Source organism: Grammomys surdaster, unplaced genomic scaffold, assembly GCF_004785775.1.
Source record: "Grammomys surdaster isolate TR1022 unplaced genomic scaffold, NIH_TR_1.0 65, whole genome shotgun sequence".
Lineage (NCBI taxonomy): Eukaryota > Metazoa > Chordata > Mammalia > Rodentia > Muridae > Grammomys > Grammomys surdaster.
In genome coordinates, this window is record NW_021604567.1 from 18,984,356 (window position 1) to 19,005,390 (window position 21,035).

Consider the following 21,035-nt stretch of genomic DNA (forward strand, 5'->3'; position numbering starts at 1 on the left):
CACTGAAATGCTCTCACTGAAATGCTCCCACTGAAATGTTCCCACTGAAATGCTCCCACTGAAATGTTCCCACTGAAATGCTCTAGACTATATTTCCCAACTTTTCACTCTTAAAGAAACAGAATGAAAGAAAAAAAATGTTTTCAGAGGGAAAGAGAGAGCTGTCATGGTGCCCTGTCCAGCTAGAGTGATACTAATTCCACTATTTAAGCAACAGAGAGACCTGCACTCTGGTAGGATTTTCAGCCGTCTCTAATATGAAGACAGTGCCATCCTATGAACTGGAGCTGCAGACTTTAGAAAGAGAACGGAGGCTGAGTGATTAATTCATATCCCAGGGCTTCCTGACTGAAGGCTCAAGGTGACCAGCTGCTTCATGTTCCTGCCGCCATGGTGTCCTCCTCTTGCTGCTTGCTTTCAGATTGCCTTATCCTCTATATGCTTGGCCTCTCACAGAACATGGGTCTGCTGCTATAAGGGCCATACACACCACTCAGGTGTCAATCACACTGAAGGCCAGACTGTGGTAAGAGGAGACAGGAAGCACAGTCGTCAGGGACTGCTGTTGGGTCAGCTGAGTTAATGCACAACAAAGGCAGAGCCTGGCAGACCAAGGCACACACTAAATGTACCTTGTTATTATAAATATACTTCAGTCACTGCACGCACGGCATGTCCTTTCTCCCTTTTAGTGAGTGCTTCAGACATACTCAACTCTACCAATATGCTCACAGATAATTCCCTCCATTGCCTATGGACATGTGAGACAACCAGCCAGCGATGGCAGGAACATGCAGAAAGACAGAAAGACAAAAGGCCTAAGAGAGAGAAACCCATAATAGAGATGACACTGCTATCCAGGGCTGAGCCCAAAGCTAATATAAAGAGATGCTCACATTATCAACTGAACTGAATACTGATGCAGTTCGTGTCAGGGAGGACTGAGAACACAAGTGAGTGTGGGCGGGGGAGGGGAGTGAGGTCCTCAGAGAGCCTCTTCTGTTAGAGTAACTCCACAAAGGCAGCAGGGTGTCATTCAGAAGAAGGTGAGTGAATGGTTTGCTGTGTGTCATTTATCCAGGCAAGATCAAAGTAAATACTGCTAGGGTCCAGCAGGCCCTCTGTCTACAAATGGTTTCCTCACTAAGGATAAAAAAATATGTATGGTGTCCAAGTAGTCTCAGAGGAATGGCCTGAATCAAGGGCCGTGGATAGGCTGGAAATGGGTCAGAATGGCCTAGAAAAAGTGCTCCTCATCTCAGTGGACCATGTGAACACAGGTTAGCCATGGACAGGGAAACTATAGCTTTTCTGAGGTTTTACTGAACACAGTAGCTGCCAATGCAAAAACATTCCCTACTGTGTTCACAGATTTGAGGAGAGTGCCGCCTCTCTGCCCTACTGCTAAGTGATCTTCGGGGCCTTCTGCACCACTCCCTCCCACAGCACAGCCTGCTTGCACCAGAGGCCCACATTCATGGAAACTGGAATTCTAGACAGAAAGGTAATCAAACCAAGAAGTCTTCACAGTACCAGGAAAATGGGATGCCTCTGGAAGCCAGCTGACCTGGAGAGTCATCACCCACAAAATAGCTCAATTATGGCCCAACATGAGGTCTGCAGGCTAAGGGAAGAGCAAGTCTCAAAACCGAACAGAGCGATCCCACTGTGCTCTTCCCTCAGCCACTAGAACTTCCTGTGAACTTTCTAAACATTTCTTCTGTCTCACTTACTGAATGTGAACACATGAGATCCTAGATGCCACTTCTTAAAATAGCAGACAGAGGAAGCGGCAACTCTTGATAAGTTCTATCTGAGAAATGAAAGGCTCATCATTCCTACTCATGAAGAATTTAGGACTTTCCTTGATTTCTCTTCATGAGGACGAACGCTATTAAACAGCTGAGACGAGGACTCATGAAACCCCAGTCTGTTTTCCAAGACATCTGCTGGAGATGGGGCCAGGGCAGGCTGTGCTTCTGAACCAGGTGCTAACAAGCCTCAGGAACCCTCCTATGCAGTCTGTCCACATACACAGGACTGCCTATCGACCCGCTACCTCCAACTTCCTGAAATTGTTGGATCTGAGAACTCCTTGTTTTCCTACCATTAGGGTGAGTATAGAGAACTGGCAGGCTCCCTTGCTAGTGTGCACACACTATTATCAAGGTGTATCCCTACTCTCTGCAGATATTTACTTAGCCTGACCAGGTGCATCATGCCAAGCCTTTGGGACATGGAGGTAAGGAGGATACAGCCTCTGCCCAGAAGAGCTCACAGCCAGAGAGACAAGATGTGAAGAAGAGCTGAATGAGTAACATGAGAGAGATCTGGGATGGGGCTTCTGACCCTACAGAAAACCAGACCTGTTCCACGGAGGTTATTGATCTCCCTGAAAGCTAAGGCATCTGTTCTTGGTACATCTCCAGTATCTAGAACTGGCCCTGGTACAGTGCAGAACCACCTCGTTCACTGTCAGGGATAAATGAGGCACCCACAACATTGTGCTTCCTGAGGAAACTTCTAGAATAGAATGAGTCAGCTGAGCTTAAGGGTGGACTCCAAGGTACATGGCGCATAGGTGCAGATGAATTTGGAGCAACCTAAAGCTTAGAAAATTAGAGTGGAATGTGGTTATGAATACAGGTTGGGTGAGCCCTAGCCCAGCACCACGCAGCCCTGGCAGGGAACACCTGAGACGACTCAAGCCTGGTGCTATATGGCCGAGGCATGGCACTGCACTCAGAGACGACACGAGACACCCAGAGGCCCCAAATGCCACTATGAGCAAGTAAATGGTGGATAAATGGAAGAGAAAAAGGAACAGAAGGATGTGAGTACAAAGAAGAGAGGTAGATCTGGAGACTCGAGGGTAGCGAGGAACAGCATGATATGAGAAGCTCATGGGGAGGCCCTGGCCTGTGCTGCCCCTGAGATCCGTATCTGGATCTCTGGCCCTGAAGCGGCAGAGATCTGTCACTACCAAAGGCCAGGAAAATGTTCCTGGTCTGGGCTGCCAGCTAAGGCCATGTTGATGTCTAAGGGCTATGCAGAGCTGGACCCACCCCTCTCCTGAGCATCCTGAGAGAGCTGGTTCCCAGATGACATGAGAACAGGAAAGGTGGCCCTGCCCCTTGACAGCTATAGTACTCCAAAGAACCAGACCTGCACCTCACCCAGGAAGCACAGTGAGCTGCCCCTGGTTTCTCGGGAATTTCAGATGAGCTGGCCCTGAGGGTGTGAGTGTGGGAGAGCTGGCCCTGCCACTCCTCTGCCAGAGTAGCATGCACAAGGGAGAGATGCCTCCCCCCTCAACAGGAGAGCTGGCCCCCGAGGTCATGTGAGCTAGAGAGCTGGAGAGCTGGTCCTGCCCCTCACAGGCTGGAACACTTGGCAGAGTGGGCCCTGCACCTTATCTGGGCAACACAGTAGAGCTGGCCCTGCTGGGTGAGCGTAGGTAAGCCAGCCCCGAAGGCATGAAAGCAGGAGAGCTTACTCTGCCCCCTTTTGACTGTGGCATTAGGTAAGCTAGCTAGGGCAGTACTGGAGAGTTAGCCCTGATGGTATGAGTGTGGGAGAGATGGCAGCTGACCCAGGGCTCTGAGCTGGCCCATCACAGCATCAATCCCGTCTATGAACTACTGGAGCTTGTGAAGGGACTGATCCTACAGACAGATTCAAAGCTGCAGGATCTCCATGACACACAGCAACAACAGGATACCCAAGATGAGTCCCAGTGAGGATCCAGTGTTGATACTGTAGCGAAGCCAGAGGTCTTGAAACAGACCAGTGACTCACTGTGATGAACATTTAAAGATCTGTGGACAAAAGGGTATACTGTGGGACAGACACCCTGTAATACAGTACAGTTTCCACAATGAGATTTTTTTTTTCTTTTTGAGAGATGATTGAGATTGAGGTACATGATATAAAACTCTTAAAGAATCAATCAAAAGTTAACAAAACAAAACAACAAGCTGGTGAACATGAACTGCTGGTGCCCCAGCCCCAAGCCCCAAGAGGAAGCCAAACAATTCAGCTCCATCAATTTTACAACAGGTTCTCCTTGGGTTTAAAGAGTACAAGAAGCAACCAGTGCTCAAAACAGTGGACTGCGGGGCAGGTGTGGGGGAGGGGAGAGACAGGGGCGGGGCTGTGTTGCAGGAGACCTGGAGGACACCAATGCACGGACAGTCCAGGTTACTGGGAATTCAATGCGAGGGAGAAAACATCCAAGGACTTCCTGAAAAGCCTGAGGCAGACAGTGAAACTGAACCGTGGCTTAAGGGACACAGTGTGAGCAAGCTTCCTCTGAACAAGTGGGAGGCACTGGAATGCAGAGGAATGGCTCCTACTGAGGAGTCCTTGCTTGGCTTTGTTCTCAAGATACAAACCAGGGACTGTTCAAACCTGGAATGCTCACCTCCAGTCTATAAATGTAAAGTGAGGCCTAGGAGAAGATGGATTGAAAGAGGCTATGGGCAGGAAAAGCACAGGAAACACACACACACACACACGCACACGCACACACACACACGCATGCGCACACGCACACACACACACACACACGCATGCGCACACGCACACGCACTTTCCAGCAGGGGATACTGACCTCCCATTGCCGAATGAGAGATATGTTCCTCTGACCATTGCCCATGGCATTAAGACCAGAAACTACCAGCATGCCAATACACTCGAGGCTGAGGCTGGAGTTTCAGGCTGGCCTGGGCTACACAGTGAGACCTTGACTCGAAACAAAGCCAACAACCCTCTGAGATCATAATAAACATGGCACAGTCCCATTACCATTCGGTATCTCGGAGTCTTCTCAAGAGTGCTCATTAGCATGTGTAAGATGGGAAATTAAAGTCGGTGTGTGTGTGTGTGTGTGTGTGTGTGTGTGTGTGTGTGTATGTGTGCACATGTGCTGGTATCTTCGGAGTCCAGTTGCCCTGGATCTGGAGTTACAGGTGGTTGGCAACATGGGTGTTGGGGACACAACTCAAGACCTGTGTAGTAGCAATCTTTCAGTCACTGACCCATGTCTCAAGCCCCCTTGAAGTACATTGTTGTAAAAAAGTTTGGAAACTTTCATAATATATAGCTGTGGTGTTTGGATGAGAATGTCCTCATGGACTGAGATCTTTCATACTTGGCTCCTGTTTGGTGGCGTTTTGAATAGGTTGAGGAAGTTATCTTTGCAGCAGGAAGTATGTCACTGGGGGTGGCTTTGAGGTTCTAAAGCCTGGAGCCATTTCCAGTGAGCTCTCTCAGCTTCCTGCTTGTACTTCAGGATGTCACTCCCAGCTTCCAGCTCCAGCGGTCATGTCTCCACTTTACCATCATGGACTCCTTAAAGTCCCAATAACCTTTCTTTTATAAGTTGTAGCAGTGGAAAAATGATTCCCACTGTGTACCACAAGCTTGTGCAAGCATCTGGACTTGAGGACCATCCATTGAAGCCCTCCTGTTAGAGATGTGTTCAGGAGAGAGAATGGACCATCCTGAGTCTCCCTCAGAGGAGTCTGCAGTCCCAGCTGGGGTTCTCTCCTCAGCTCCCACTGAAACACTGCAGGCAGGCGCTGTTCGTCTTAATTTCTACACCGTGATAAACACGGGAGGCAAATGAGAGCTCACCTAATGTAGATTTGAAAATTAAAGCACAGCCCATGAGGATTTGAAGGCTGTAGCCCAGCACACAGGAGCACCAAACTCTCACTCGTGTTACCTGCAAAGCTGACTACACCAGCAGGGACACACTTGTTCTGACTACATCAGCAGTGACACACTTGTTCTGGCTTTCTACTAGAGAACCAAGAACACGTCTAATCTCCGCTGCAGGAGACACTTCCAAAAACACTCACATTATACAACTTGTCACTGAGTGGTGATTATATTGACGGAGTATTATCCATATAAGAAACACTGGCTGTTGAAAACCAATATGATAACAGATTAACAGCAGAAGTTTTAATGATGCTTTTATAAGAAACCACAGCTTTCCAAAATTACTCATCCACTCCTTAAATGAACAGAACAAAGAAAATCGTGTAATCGGCATCATCTGGAGAATGGACAGAGAGATCTGGGCTATAGCTGAAGTCAATACCAATCACCTCAAAGGCATGTAACCGCTCCCATTGACCGCTGTGCTCAGTGGGGACACTACTGAGAATATTAATGAAGAGAAGAAGACAAGACAGGAATTTAGGGAGCTCACTCCCTGCCCCATGCCCAGGAGTCACATGAGGAAAGAGTGCTGGGCTTGTTCCCCAGCAAACAGCTTCAGGTACTGCCTTTCCCAGACCCCTCTGTACTGAGGTGAGGGGAAGCCCTGTGTAACCCAGCATGCTCTGCTTCTGCCTGTTTTCTATAGGTGAGAAGTGCTAGGTGATTCCATAATAGATCTATAGATTCTTTCACACAGCCTTTATTTTTCCTTCATTAACATCATAGCCTCAGAGTTATTAATTCTGAGAAAATGAGGTCACAAAAAGGCTCTAAAAGCCTGATCTGCTCTGATTTCCTAACAACCTGCCCTAAGGTATCCGGGCTGAAGGCAAACATCCATGGGATATTCTGGCTCACAAACAAGTTCCTGCAGGCTCACAGGCACAAGACAGCACAGAGACCGGCTGCGGTAGAGCAGGTATTGTTGGGAGCCAGAACTTAAATTCTAGTCCCCAAAACATCAAGTAGTATTGAAGATGGTATGTGTGGATTCATCTTAGCAGTCTAGGGGAGCGCAAAGCTCAGCCCCAGGCATTCAGCATCTGCATCTGGAAGTCACATCTGGAAATCCAAGCTCACCCAGCCCTCCTGAATCAGCAGCTCTGGGGTGGCCCAGCACTGGTTCAGCAAACCCTCCAGATGATTCTGATGCCACCCAACTTGGCAAGAACTAACTCTACTAGGTCATCGGCTCTGGAGAATTTCATGTTAGAAACTGCTTTTTAAGAATCCCTAGCCCCACTGCCTACCGGCCTCCCTCGTGGTCTTAGGAAAGGAAACTTAATTCACCCTTAAGTGTCCTCCGGGACAGAGGCATGACTCAGCAGCTAATGTACAGCCTACATACAAGGCCCTGGACCCACATGCAGGAACGATCATTTTGAGTTGTCATCTGACCTCCACACAGTCGCAGTGGTGAGTACACAATCACGCACACAGAATTAAATGTGATAAAAATGCATAAACAAATAAAATCCCTATCTACAAGACTATTTCTATTCTTGTTATCGTGTGGCTATTGAAGAGTTTCAATCCATGATGCTTTGCACAGAGCAGTGGCCCATCACATGGGTTACAAGTGATCCAGGTTAGTTCTCCGACAGTGAAAGGAGCCAATTCAAGCCAGATTAGAATATTATAGTAAAGGCAGGTTTACTGGGAAGCTGTTCTTCAATGGGCTAGTTCACTGGCCCCAAGGAAGGAGGCCAGGGAAATGGCCATGGGAGAAAGGGGAGGGTGAGAAAGGGCTCATGCAAAGAACAAGAGAAAGGGAGAGAAAAGGAGGGAGGGAGAGAGGGGAAAGGAGAGAAGAGAGGAGAGAGAGAGAGAGAGAGAGAGAGCGCGCAAAATGTCTGGATTATATAGGGAGGAGCCTCTGGGGGAAGGGCATCCCAGTCCCTGGGCTGGAAAGTTCAAGGTTGGAGACAGAGTATGCCAGGTAGGGACTGAGGGATGCTGGGAGAACCTGGAGGCCAGGTCTGCTTTGATAGGTAAAATATGCACCTCGGTCCCTAGTCCTGGGGTCCTAAACCAAACAACAAGCATTCGTGCAGCCAGTACAGCGGCTTCAGTACAATCTTATCCTTCAGCTGGCATATATATCTTTTGCCAGGCTACATACATCCGATCTCATAGAACAAGCTCAAGGGAGTGAGATGATTTAAGGAAGGTCCCACAGGTGGTAACCCCGAGGTGTCCGCCCCCCCTCACAGAAGCATGAACCCAATGCCTCACACCTCTGGTCTGCACAAATGAAAAAGGGCCTTTCTGCTCAGTGCTGAGCACTGCTGAGCTAACCCTGTACCCCTGAGGCTTGACAGTCTCACTCTGCAGAAAGAAAGCACAGTGCTTGTGAATATTAATAATCTTACTCTGAAGTGCACACTCAGGTATGTGGATACACACAGATGATACCAGGTATGAGATCTCACTTGCAGGCAAGCAAGCACTTAGGCGTGAACTTTGCAAGGAACACCTCAATTTACACTAACATCATTTGTTTTCTTCCTACAGATTCACAGATACATTGTTACCTCATCCAGCGACTCACCCTGCTCCACAACACATTCCTATTTGGAGACTAAACGTGTAAATTTATGGACAAGTAATATTTAGTGGTATTCAGTAAGATGGCTACTAGCTACATGTGACTGCTGATTATTTAAAATGTAGCAATTCTGGGGCTGCAGAGATGGCTCAGTCAGAAGAGCGTTAGCCTTGCAACATGTAAAGAAGCAGAGACGGCACCACATCTATAATCCCAGGCTCAGAGGATGGACGCAGGGAGGTCCTTAGGGCTTTGCTGGCCAGTCAGTCTCACCTATCAGTAAGCTCCAGACCAAGGAGGGTCCAGGCACACACACAGTGACTGTTGTGAGTGAACTCACATGAGCTAAATGTTAATGTCAGTCTGACTAAAAGAAAGCATAACTACTTTGATATTTTTTATAAAGACTAGTAGTAATATTTTAGAAATTCTTGGCTAAAATACCAATGACATCTGTTTCATGCTACCTTATTCTGGCTATCAGGAAGTCTAAAGTATGTACTCACTACGTATTATTTCTGTTATATTTTAAGGTTTGATGTCAAAAAGAAAATGTTTACTTTCTGAAACTCTATTTTGTTTTTTAAAAACCAGTACAGTAGAAACGGAATGGTCAAAGCTGGCCCCATGCGGTAGAGCAGGAGGAGGGAAGAACCTGGGTCTCTGAGAAGCCCCTATTTGCACCATTCTGCCCTGGTAACAGCCATCTTTGTCCCTGTCTTTCCAGTCTCCACTAAGCAACAACTGGATCCAAATTAATGGAAGCCAACGTGAGAAGGTCACTCCTAGTGTTCTCTAAGAACAGTGTCAAGGGTTTCAGCTACAGCTTCCAGGAAGATACAGGTTCGGGTGACGAAAAAGAGGTACCAGCACAGAGGGCCTAAGGAGGGAGCTTCACTTTGGAAATCTAAGTTTGCCCATCTGCATCCAAGTCCAGTCATAAACATTAACTAGACTACCAGTTTCAACTCAATTAACCAATGCTAGCTGTGCAGCTGGGGATGCCATCCTGAAGTCCTATGCTTCTTCCGGCTCTTTTTAGCAACACGGCTGGGTGTTGGCAGCTGACCTCCTAAGGTGGAAGAAAAGGAACAGGAGAGTGGTCCTCAGACAATGATACCAGAGCCAAGTTCAAAGCAAGCGTCAGTGAGTCAAGGCAGCCTTGCTACAGATTCTCTACAAAGGAGAGAAGGGAAAGACCATGTGGTGGATTGAACAGGCAATGCCGAGCCCTGCCTGGGAGGTGAGGTGCAGCTCCTACCTCTGGGGAACTGTTCAGATGGTGTGCAATGCAAGTGTACCCCCTCAGCACAGACCCGGCCCTGGAAGTCCTTCCCTGGGGAGGAAATTGTCTCCACAGAAATGAGATCTGGACACAGAACTGTGTGAATCAACTCTAACCCAGGAAGCTGACAGGATCCTCACTGTCCTGCTGGTCAGAGATATACATACACCTGTAAGGAATGAGAGCCCTCCAAACTTCCTCAGCCTCAGAACACCTTTCTAGGAAAAATTCTGAATTAGTTGTATCAAGTTAGAGGGTATTTCAAACTTCTAGAAAAAGTGAACAAAAACTATAATCCAAGACTTCTTAGTTCTAAAATTACCTTCACAGGCAGTTTGGAGGCTCAAGAAGACCTTCCAATATCTCCTATCCACTGTCTCAAATCTGCCTCCCTTCTATCCTCCTCTGACTCAGTCACTATCCATGCTGAGATGTTACCCCATTATTCTATATATGGGACCTGTGCTGACTAGTTTTATATCAACTTGACATGAGCTAGAATCATCTATCTGAACCTCAACTGAGAAAATTCCTGGCCCATTGTTGGTGGTGCCATCCCTGGACAGATGGTCCTGGGTTCTGTAAGAAAGCAGGTTATGCAAGCCACGAGGAGCAAGCCAGTAAGCAGCACCCCTCCATAGCCTCTGCCTCCAAGTTCCTGCCCTGCGTGAGTTCCTGTCCTGACTTCCTTTGATGATGAACAGGGACGTGGAATTATAAGCTAAATAAACCCTTTCCTTCCCAACTTGCTTTTGGTGATGGTGTTTCATCACAGAAATGGTAATCCTAACCAGGACAGTCCCCCAAACCCCCAAACCAAACACTTTTACATAAACTAAGCTTAAAGCTTGAAGTTAAATCTCCAGGATCTTAGTCCTGCCCCCACCCTGGGCTGTTCTAGGAGAGACCTGAAAGGCAACCTACCAGCGACCTCTCACTGAAGAGATGAAAATAGTAAGGCTTGGCAGGGGGTAGGTGGGGTGAAGGGGTGACCTGAAAATTTGACAAGAATATTTCTTCTGTCTTGTTGGTCCAACAGAAGCCTCTTCTAAACACTCCAGGTTCCTTGGTGCCCATTCTCCCAACAGGGGATAAGCATTCAGGAGTGTCCTGGCTCATGCTGTAAATCGGTGGAAAGGGGAACCTGGGGTGGAAAGCCAAGTTTTCAGACAGTCTATCATTTCTGTGTATCTTTCTGGGAAGACGCAACAACAATCTTCATTGTATTTCAGGGTGTGTGTGTGTGTGTGTGTGTGTGTGTGTGTGTGTGTGTGTGTGTTTTCTTTAAGATTTGTTTGTATACATGCATGAGCATATGCTCATGTAGGATGTACGTGAGGGCACCTGGGAAAGAAGGTATCAGATTCCCTAGAGCTGCAGTGACAAGGATGTGAGTCTTGGGACATAGCTTCAGTGCTTTGTAACATCCGCAAGCACTCAGCCACTGCGCCGTCTCTCCATCTCCAATTTTCAAGTTTTAATGAAGACTTGTCCCCCGATTCCTTATCTACATTTCCCTTCCCAATGTGTGTGTGTGTGTATGTGTGTGTGTGTGTGTGTGGTGTGTGTGTGAGAGAGAGAGAGAGAGAGAGAGAGAGAGAGAGAGAGAGAGAGAGAGAGAAACATACAGGTTCAGATAGATCTCAGGAAACCTGACCAGGAGGCCGCTGTCTTAGCTCTGCAGCTCTGAGATGCAGATCCAGTTACCAAACCCCTGCACACCAGTTTTCTCACCTGTAAGAAGAACACAGATCTTCATACAAAGCAAGGAACCTAGAAGACCTGACATGAGAGGGAGGAGGCGTCAGAGGCATGGGAGCCCCTGAGGGACACCATTAGGGCAGTCCCTCTGCTCTTTCTAGGAACACACTCCATAAAGACTCCTTCCTACATTACCAAATAAGATAGGTGTGTACAAGTGGGCACCTTGCCTGTGTAAACAGTTCTAGGGACAGTGGGGAGCCCCTGTGCCTACTGGGAAGCCTACAGCTTGTGTGAATGTCTAACTTTCACACAGTGTGGCCTTTCTCCACCTGAGGATGAGTTAGATGTTCTCTGAGTGTTTGAAGAGGGTGGGTGTGATTAGCACACACTGTGGCTACATGTAAGTGAGCTCCTTCATTACTCAGGCCGTAATAACCCAGGAGAGGGTGGCCTATGTGTGCCCAGTGTCTACCCAGCAAGCCTAGTGGATTGCAGGTCCTACACATGTGGCTGAATGAGCTAATGGACAAACTAATGAAGCAGAAAACGAAAAGATGGGCAGAATCCTGAAGAGCCTGCAGCTCCCCAGAAGTACACGTCCTGATTCTGGCCACCTTACAATATGTCACCACATAAAGGTGGCAGGAACATTTCTAAACCTCACAATATTGAAACACAAACCACGGAGAAATGATTCATTAAATAATGCCACCTGTTGTCCTTCCTTCTACGGTAGCTCATGCAGATGCAGCCCTTTCTCAATGTGACTAAGTCTTCCGGGCTATGAAGTCCTTAACCACAAACTGCACTTTAGGACCTGGGTCTTCCTTCACTAGGTGTGCTGTGTCCATGGACAGAAAGGCCCTCGCCTCCTCCCTCTGCTGTAGAAGCTGGGCACGGATGGAGCCACTGGAAGCCGAGTCCTCTCTCTCTTCAAGGGGTACACGGGCAGCCATGGCACTACTTAGTGGTCACGTGTGACTGCAAACATTCCAGTCAGAACTCAAATTTGCTAACATGTGTTAAGTCACACAAAGATATGAAAAAAGCAAACATGTCTATGGAAACATGAATCCGTTTGCACATGAAGTTTAGCTCCTCCCTGCCTGCCTGCCTCACAGAAATAACCCCACAGGAGCCCCACTGGAGCGCCACTGAATGATCTACAGCTCAGCCAAATTCCACTCTGGGAGCTCCACACCCTTTTCCTCTCAAGGGCAGCAAAATAACAATTAGGATAAGGCTTTTCCAAGAGTTAGCATTTGGAGGGCAGAGAGGTACTCAGTGTGAGCAGATGACCCTCAGACATCAAGAACCCCGAGCGCTCCCCACGGATCACCCATACCCACAGTCGCCACCGATGGTTTGGAAGTAAGTTAAGGGGCACCAGGACATACATCTGTCTCCTCTGCTCTCTGAAACTCTGAGGAGACAAGACCCACCCAAGTGAACCCTTTGGTCTCGGAGTTTTTCTAACATCTAGGCACAGGTTCTTGTTGAAAGTATTGACTTCCAGGCAGGTGTGTTGGCCTGCATCTATACTCCAGCACTGGGAGGGAAATGAGTTCTGGAAGTCAAAACCCGATCTAAAAACAGAACCATCACCAAAGGCTTTCCTAGCCTCCCCCCCCCCCCCAAAAAAAAGGCACTCCTCAGGAAAACCTTAATTAAACATATCAGATCAGAGGAAAAAGAAGCACCATGGCCAAGCTCAACGGTGAGGTGAAACTTCAAATAGTTTACAGGGTAAGTTTTCAAAAAGCACTTTAAGATATATATACACCAGTACATTCACTGTAGCACTGTGATGGATTGCAAAGAACTAGTAACAAACTGAATAACTATGCAATTAAAGTAGACACTAAAAGGGGGAAACGACATTGCCATTAAAAATAAGGCATACAGAGGTTGGGAGGCAGCTGTCAGTTAAGTGTTTGCCACACAAGCCTAAGGACTTAATTTGATCGCCAGCTCCATGTGCTACAGGCAAAGGTGGCTGTGTGCTCTTACAGTCTTAGTGCAGATAAGATAGGGACAGGAATTTAAGCTCTTCACACCTGAGGGATGAGACCTGAGCCTGATTTCTGATAGATGAACATACACACTCACACACGCATAATTCTAGAGGTGTTGTGGGAGAAAACACGTAAAAAAATCCTTTATCCATGAACTTTCCAAAGCAGACAGATTATGGAGACTTGTGCTTTCTTAGGTACAGACAGACAAGTCAGGAGTACACAGAGCAAATTAGCAGCAACAGCAACCTTTGATGGGTAGGACAAGCCGCTTGTCTTTTTCACTTAACTATTTATAGGGGCTGCAGTGTGGCTCAGGGGTAGAGCATCTGGGGCCTTGTATATTTGAGACTTTAAACTGGATCCCACTCCAGGAGTTGGGGCGCAACTTACATTCTTTATTAACCATTAGCTGTCCCTTCTAAATTGTTCATTATTTTCTCCTAGAGACTACACATAATAACTAAATGTTACTTCCTAAATGAACTATGTTCCCTGTGGCTAAACATCTCTCCATATAGTTCACTCAAATTACAGGCTCAGGGATTCTCACACAAGTCCAGGGGCTATCAGTGCTACACTAACAATCTGTGTCCCAACACACTGATCTTGGGTCTGCACACTCTAGGGTGCTCCCCTGAGAAGAAAGCTGTGCTCCCAGAAGCCTGCTGCATTCTCATTTGCTGTGGACAGCTGTCTTCACAGGCAGAGAGATTCATCCTGGTGAGGCCCCCTCAAACATCCTGGCTTCTATCTGATATTCCCTCTTATCTTGTTTACCTTTGTGGAAGAGAAACTCCTGCAGATAAGAAAGGCGTCTGGATGTATCAGTTTCCTTCCCTCTCCACACCCCTCTGCAGGTGCACGGAACTCAACCACTCCACAGAACCAGAAGTTTCCATGTCCCAAGAAGCATTTCCCCATGTACATGTAGCTGGCCCAGCTTTGTCTTTTACAATTCCCTGTGGAACCATCTAGACTGAGCTAAACAAGGAACCATAGCTTACACAGAAAACATGTGAACACTAGAAAGAGAGGTCAGTTTTTTAAGAGAAGTCACTTCTATGTTATTTGAAAGAAAAAAAATCAGAATGTCACTGCAAGCTACTCAGTCCTCTCGATAAACTAATTCTGCACATCTGGAGAACCACGAGAGAACACATTTCAGGATATTTACCCAGGAAACCCAAACCATACAATATCCTTCACCTTCCATTCTAGGAGTTCACACTAGGATCATGAAGGTGACTTAAGCCATTCACGGTACAGTGAGCTATCTATCAGGCTAGGCAAGAGGATCTAAGATTAGGAGCACACAACTATTTCTAAACTTTATATTTCAGAAAGGGGCAGAAGCACTAAATCTATATGTTAAAAATGAACTAGGGAGGGGGGAAGCCAGCTTATTTAACTGACTTTCAGTCGAGGATAAGCAGGACAGTTTTGAAGGCACCGAAATACAAGGTAACCTCCCTCGTCACAAAGGAAAGCGATTCGGTCAGGGTGAAATCCGCTCTTGGAAAGTTTACGCTCCCATCCTCGCAGCTATTAATTGCCAGTGCAGTAAACTGGAAACCAAACACTAGAGTACTAGAGCAGCCGCAACTGAACTTCCATGTTTGGGGTGGGGAAAGCGACACAGAGGTACTAGGCACTAGCTTGACAATCCCTTTAACAGATCGTGTGAAAGGCTCAATTGTCCCCTCAGCAGAGCATGCTGGTGGTTTCTGCAGCTTGCTTTAAAAAATTATGTGCCTTTATTGTACTAAAGAAATTCCAAACGGGAAGCACAGCCTACTCATTGATGGTTAACAACACAATCCCTTTCCACGGTCTTCCCTTCCAGAGTCTAAGGAGGCACTTGAGTTTGTTCAAACTGCTATGGATTCAGCTAATGTGAAGACTTCAGCTTTGCCATCAGCTGCCTCACAGTTGAGATTCTTTCTGATTCTGATAAAAACAAACAAGGGGAAAAGAAGGTGTGCAGTCTTAAAGCCCTCCTCAGCACCCGCCTTGTTTTCTCTCCCACATAAATAGATAACACACAGAAGAGTTTAAGTCTGCAAAATGTTTCCTTTCCAACTCCCAGGTTGCTATTAAAACCCCTGCCCGGTTGACTTCTGAAAAAAAAAAAAAGTTGTGGCTAGGTGTGACAAAATTTTTGAACAATACCAAATTGTTTTATGCAAAGTTCCTCCCAGAAACCTGCTCACCCACAAACGTCAACATTTCTTTCCTGAGGAAGAATGCAAGTAGACTTTAGGTCAGTCTATAAGGAAAGGTAGAGAGAAGGGTTCCTTAGAGACAGGCAGGCAGAGCATGTCAGAAAGTCAGAGGGGCGAGTCACCGGACTCCTTCAGGAACAGTAACAGTAACAGTCGGGATGGGACTCTTACCAACGCTGAGCTCTCTGCCTCCACATCTGCCTGAGCTGAATCCTTGTACTGCAGGGGGGACTCGATGACCAGCTCCTTCTTGTCATTTCTACCGCTCGTCCTGTACTTATCAGCCTGCATTCTCCACGCAGACCGCTGTCAGAAAGCCTGCAGCAGGGACAGCTGAAAGTCCTAAGCCTGTTTCCCAGGCACGAGGGGTCAGCCTTACTGGCTGGATTGCAGAGCCTGAGGGGTGGGGAAGGCATGACCGAGAAGGCCAGCCTCCAGGGGTGTTACTACAGCTAGGAAAATGGGAGGCTCCTGCTCGCTGGCCAAAGAAAAACAACCCCCAAACAGAACAATACACAGTGTACTGCCTCTGCAATGAAAGACCAGCCTCATTGTGTCTGTTCCACTGTTCCACGCAGCGTGGGCCAAATCAATATGAATCCAAATAGTGCAGCACTGAGAAGGAAGCCTGCCGATCTCAGTGAGGCTCCCTAGTAATGACTTCTGATCTGAAGCCCCCACCTAGGTCGACTGGCTGGTCTAAAAGTTGCAGTTTCGAAACGCTTTGAAACGCTTTCATATGTGTTATGGCTAAGTACCAAGTACTTGGCTCCTGATCAAAGCAGGACCAAACAAGCAAGCGATGGTGTTTCCAGGAGGTGCAGTGCAAGAAATCCTTTCTCCCTGCAGGACAGACAGACAGCAGCAGACAAATCTCATGTACCTACTGTTTTATGCCAAGGAGATGATACTATGCTGAATAAATTAATATTTCATGCAGCCAAAGCTTTTACCATGAACATTTTCTTTACACACACCAACATGTGTGTGCCAGGAGGTAGTGTGCCCAGTGCTAAAGGATGGAGAAGGTCAGGGTGGAAACATAGCAGAAAGTCTCTTCCCTCAAGAACAGGAAACAGATGGGAAGTTAAAACAAAGATATCCTGAATAAGAGAGATACACTTGATGTTCTTGCAGAAGCCTCTATCTTTATTGTTTCCTCATATTCGAGGTGGAGTAACTTTTTAAAAGATCAACTAGCAAAAACCAAAACACAAGCACGGGAAGGATTTGCTGCAAAGACGAGCAGAGGGGTTTGCTACAAAGATGCACCGAAAGCTCTCACTGAACGTGGGTTAAATGTAAAGATGCCCTACGGGTGGGACACATATCCCGTTTAGTGCCTCTGTTTATTTCTTTGAAATCAGAAAGTGTCTACAAACTGATACAAATATTGTAACAGTCAGTAAATGGCATCCACAGTCTCAAAGTACAGAATAGTCTAGGCCTAGAAGCCAGCAGAAGAAAAGCAGGTCCAAACCCCAGTTCCACCATCACTACTCTCCAGGCACCTCTGACTGAGGCTGCCAGAGCTCAATAGGACTCAAGTGGGAACCGAGTGGACACACAGTGCCTAAAACTGCCCTCCCTCAGCACCTGCCACTGTCATTTAAACACCAGAAATCCTCCTGACTATGGGCACCACTGTGCAATAAATAAATTACTGAGTCTATTTAAAAATTAGTTAACTTGCTGTGTGTGGCTATTCACACCTATAATTCCACAGCTAGGGGGTGGGGAGTCACTAAGGCAGGAGGACTGCCACTAGTTCAAGGCCTGCTTAGAATAAAAAGTAAGTTCCTGTATCAAGAAAAAAAAAACAAAATCTTTTATAATAAATACATTTTTAAAGAGTTGGGAATGTAGCTCTGTTGGTAGTATCTGTATAGCATGCACAAAGCCCTGGGTTCAATCCTTAGCATCATATAAATCAGAAGAAATAGGGATCCACGCCTGTAATCACAGGACTCTGGAGGTAGAGGCTGAAGGATCAGAATTTCAAGATCATCCCATTGATAAAACACAGATGAAGCTCAAGGCCCACCCGTCGTGACCCACTCCTGGATAAAAAAAAAACTAAAGGAAAAAAAAAAAGAGTAAACTATCCAAGATTTAGAAACTGGGTAGGTTACAGTGGTGACCACTCTTACTCTCCACCCTTGGGAGGCAGAGGCAGAAGCCTCCAAGTGTGAGGCCAGCCTACTCTATCTATATAGTGAGTTCTAGGACAGCCAGGGCTATACGGAGAAACCCTATCTCAAGAAAAAAATAAAAGAGGATAGGTTATAGATTATCTTTCAAAGTAAACTCAGGCTTTCTAATCAAAGTTGTGTTCCAAAATAATAGGACCCGTGGATTTTAAAAACCATTCTAAGATTACAGAAGGGCAGGAGGAGAGAGTCTCAAGTTACATACAAATAAAGCCAAAGAAGAACGAAATCAAAATTTATAAGTGTCCTAGACAAGAGGCTAGAAAGTCGACATCACAGCACAAAACAGACAGACATGAGCAACAGCTCAAAAACCTTCTAGGTGGCTCACAGATTAGACCTAATCCTCAGATTTCCACCACCACTAAGCAGCCAGCACTCCTGCACTCTAAGGAGACAAGCTATCCAATTTGTCAAGTCAAACCGCAGTGGTATTCCATAGTAATCCGCAGATGTTAAGACCGTTACTTGAGAAGCACTGTTTGCCATGTCCAAAGCACTGCCTTCGGTCTGCCTGTCTTACCTCCTCTTCACAACTCTATGTAACTTAGCCCCGTTTCTCACACCGGCTAACTGATGCAGACTTTAAACGTATACAGAGGCCACATGGCAAACAAGGGTAATAGTGAGGTTCCAATATGGGCACTCCAGTGTGATACTATGCTGAACTGGCTGCTTATTCTAACTATGCTCAAAGTGCTAAAATGGCATCAGCCAGAAACTACAGATAATGTCAGTGTTGGGGAATTCAGTGAAACACTAGACAGTCTTTACACAGTGTCACATAGGTGCTCACTTGGGGGTAACTACTGTTCCTTTTCCCAAGCTAAAGAATATACTTTAGTCTTAAATTCCAGACTCTGACTTTACAGCTTAAAAGGACAATTCTACCAACTATGTTGTTGCAATACGTTACAAAGATCTCCAGCAATTAAAAATAAATCCTTTAGTGGCCGGGGAAATTGGGATTGTACGTCTGTAGTCTTACTCCTCAGGCTGTGAGCTCGAAGTACCCTCGACTACACTTCAAGATGGTGTCTCAAAACCGCAAAGAGAGGGCTATGGAGATGGCTCAGCAAGCATGAGGACATGAATTTGGATCCCCAGCCTCCACACAAAAGCAAGGTGTAGCAGTGTGTATGCCTGCAAACCAATCACTGAAGGGGGGAAGGGACAGGAGGATTTTGGAGCTAATTTGATAGCCAGTAGCAGAATAGAAGACCTCCAGGCCCAGTGAGAAATCCCATCTCAAAAGGTAAGGTAAAAAGCAATCAAAACCCTGACAACAACTTCAGGTCTTCACAGGTGCTCACACTCCTGAATGCACACAAACTCATACCTACGTGAACATGTCTACACACACACACACACACATATACACCTCACACACATGCACACAGCTAACTGTCCTCTCTGTTGACCCTGAGAGTTGTTTTCAAATACTTGTTCAGAGTGCCACATGTTCATGTCATCAGGTAGACACTGTCTTAAGGATTTTGTGTATTTTCTTTAAAAAAAAAAAAAAAGCAATGACTTAATGACTTTAAATGTCTTTTATAACCAGCGGAGGGAAAACATTTGATTGCCTCTGAGCTTCTATGCAGCCAGGACAAAAAGGCAAGCATGATCAGTTCCATAATGTAATCCACCAAGAGGAGAAAACATACCAGGTTCTAAAGAAAATAAATCTTGTAAAAAAAAGCTTCTCAGGCAGAGGCTGATGTTAGGAGCTACTGAGTATACAACAAGGTTCTCAACTGTGTCTACAGGATGTGTACTGCGAAATTCTACTTACACCCCAGACCAAGGAACAAAGTCACCTTCCCAAGATACAACGGCACCTTCAAGTAGCCCAGCTCACTGACCAGGAAAGTTCTGGGGTGACTCTGTGTCACCTCAGTCATGGTTTTCTGTTCTCCTCAAGGATGGTGCAGATACACAGTCACCAAGCAAGCTGAAGGGAGCACATGCACTCTCACCCTAAGCCTTGGAAAAGGATGTGTTTTCTCTGTGCCTAAGGACAAGAGAGGATATCTGAGCAGCACAGCACCCAGAGGAAACACCATTTCAGAGGACAGGAAGCAGGTGGTCAGGTTTCCCTTTACAGTGGTCTATGGAGAGGTACAGGTCAGGCCTCTGGATTCCAACTACAACAACACCACTGAGCTCCTGGACTTGCTAGCCTCAATGGTTTCACACACCCATTGGTTAAACCCTTCCAATAAAGAGCCCACAAAGGATTGTGAGTTGAGAAGACATTAGAATATTACAGTGGACCAGAGTTAGCTCGGGACCCAGTGAATGCTTCCACAGACAAGGGTTAAGTTCTCAATCTTAATATACATTCATTCCTATCTGCTGGGTACTCAGAACCATGAAAGGTTATAGGAAATTTAAGGAATTTTCCTAGGGTTTTTTGATTCTAAGGAAGGCTAGCTCTAGACCTGAGTCTTGTTCTCCTCTTCCTTCTCTTCCTCCTCCTCTTCCTCCTCCTCCTCTTCTTCTTCCTCTTCCTCCTCCTCTTTTTCCTCCCTTTCCTCCTCTTCCTCCTCCTCTTCCTCCTTTTCCTTCTCTTCCTCCTCTTCTTCCTCCTTTTCTTCCTCTTCCTCCTCTTCTTCCTCCCATGAATGTGTCCACCACAGTTCTGAGAAGCTGCAGGCTGCTGCCCATGCTCAGACATCTTATCCCAGAAAGCCTCTCTGATCCTCCCAGCTGGGATGGTTTCTCCCCTGTTAACCCTCTGTGTACCACTCTTGGCTCTCCAGGAACGTTTCCCAGCCTTGCACTTCTCACAAGTCAAAACCCATGGGATAGTTCAGTAACAATTAAAATTTCCCTTTTTCTCAGCTAAGAAAATGTTATTCTGCAAAACTTACTAGATGTTTTGTGAAAACTCGCTGTATGTCAACACAGTATAGTTGGGCCCTTAAAAAGCACTGACAATGGTTGTGATGAGCTAGCTCAGTGGGGAAAGGCAGATGCTACCAAGCTTGATGACCTGATTTTGATACCCAGGACTCACAAATAAATATAGTTTGACTCCCAGTGTTGTCTCCCTAATAACAGCAGCATAAATCTGAAGCTGGAGTCAAGCATCTATTTGAATAACCACAGAGATGAAATCCACATCACCATCTGCTCAGCTAGGGATCCAAGACTGAATGGACGTGTGTGTGTGTGTGTGTGTGTGTGTGTGTGTGTGTGTGTGTGGTCTGTGAGCCTTCTACACTGGTGAAGCTGTATGTGCCTGCAAGTTCTCTGAGGCCCCAGGAGCATATCCGGTTCTCAGAGGAAGGCTGCAAGGAGGCTGCCCACCAC

The 21,035-nt window shown here is 46.5% G+C and overlaps 1 protein-coding gene across 5 annotated transcripts in view; it reads right to left on the minus strand.

Annotated features, from left to right (window-relative positions):
• Dock9 (dedicator of cytokinesis 9) overlaps window positions 1-21,035 on the minus strand; it is a 261,623-nt gene that overhangs the window by 142,434 nt on the left and 98,154 nt on the right. For 2 of the 5 annotated variants that reach the window (XM_028772077.1, XM_028772061.1), the window contains exon 1: window positions 15,679-15,844. The exons of the other annotated variants lie outside the window; for them this stretch is intronic. In XM_028772077.1, coding sequence (XP_028627910.1) covers window positions 15,679-15,798 — 120 coding nt within the window. In that variant the 5' untranslated portion in view covers window positions 15,799-15,844. Of the gene's footprint in view, window positions 1-15,678; window positions 15,845-21,035 lie in introns of those variants that run through there. 5 annotated transcript variants of the gene reach the window in all.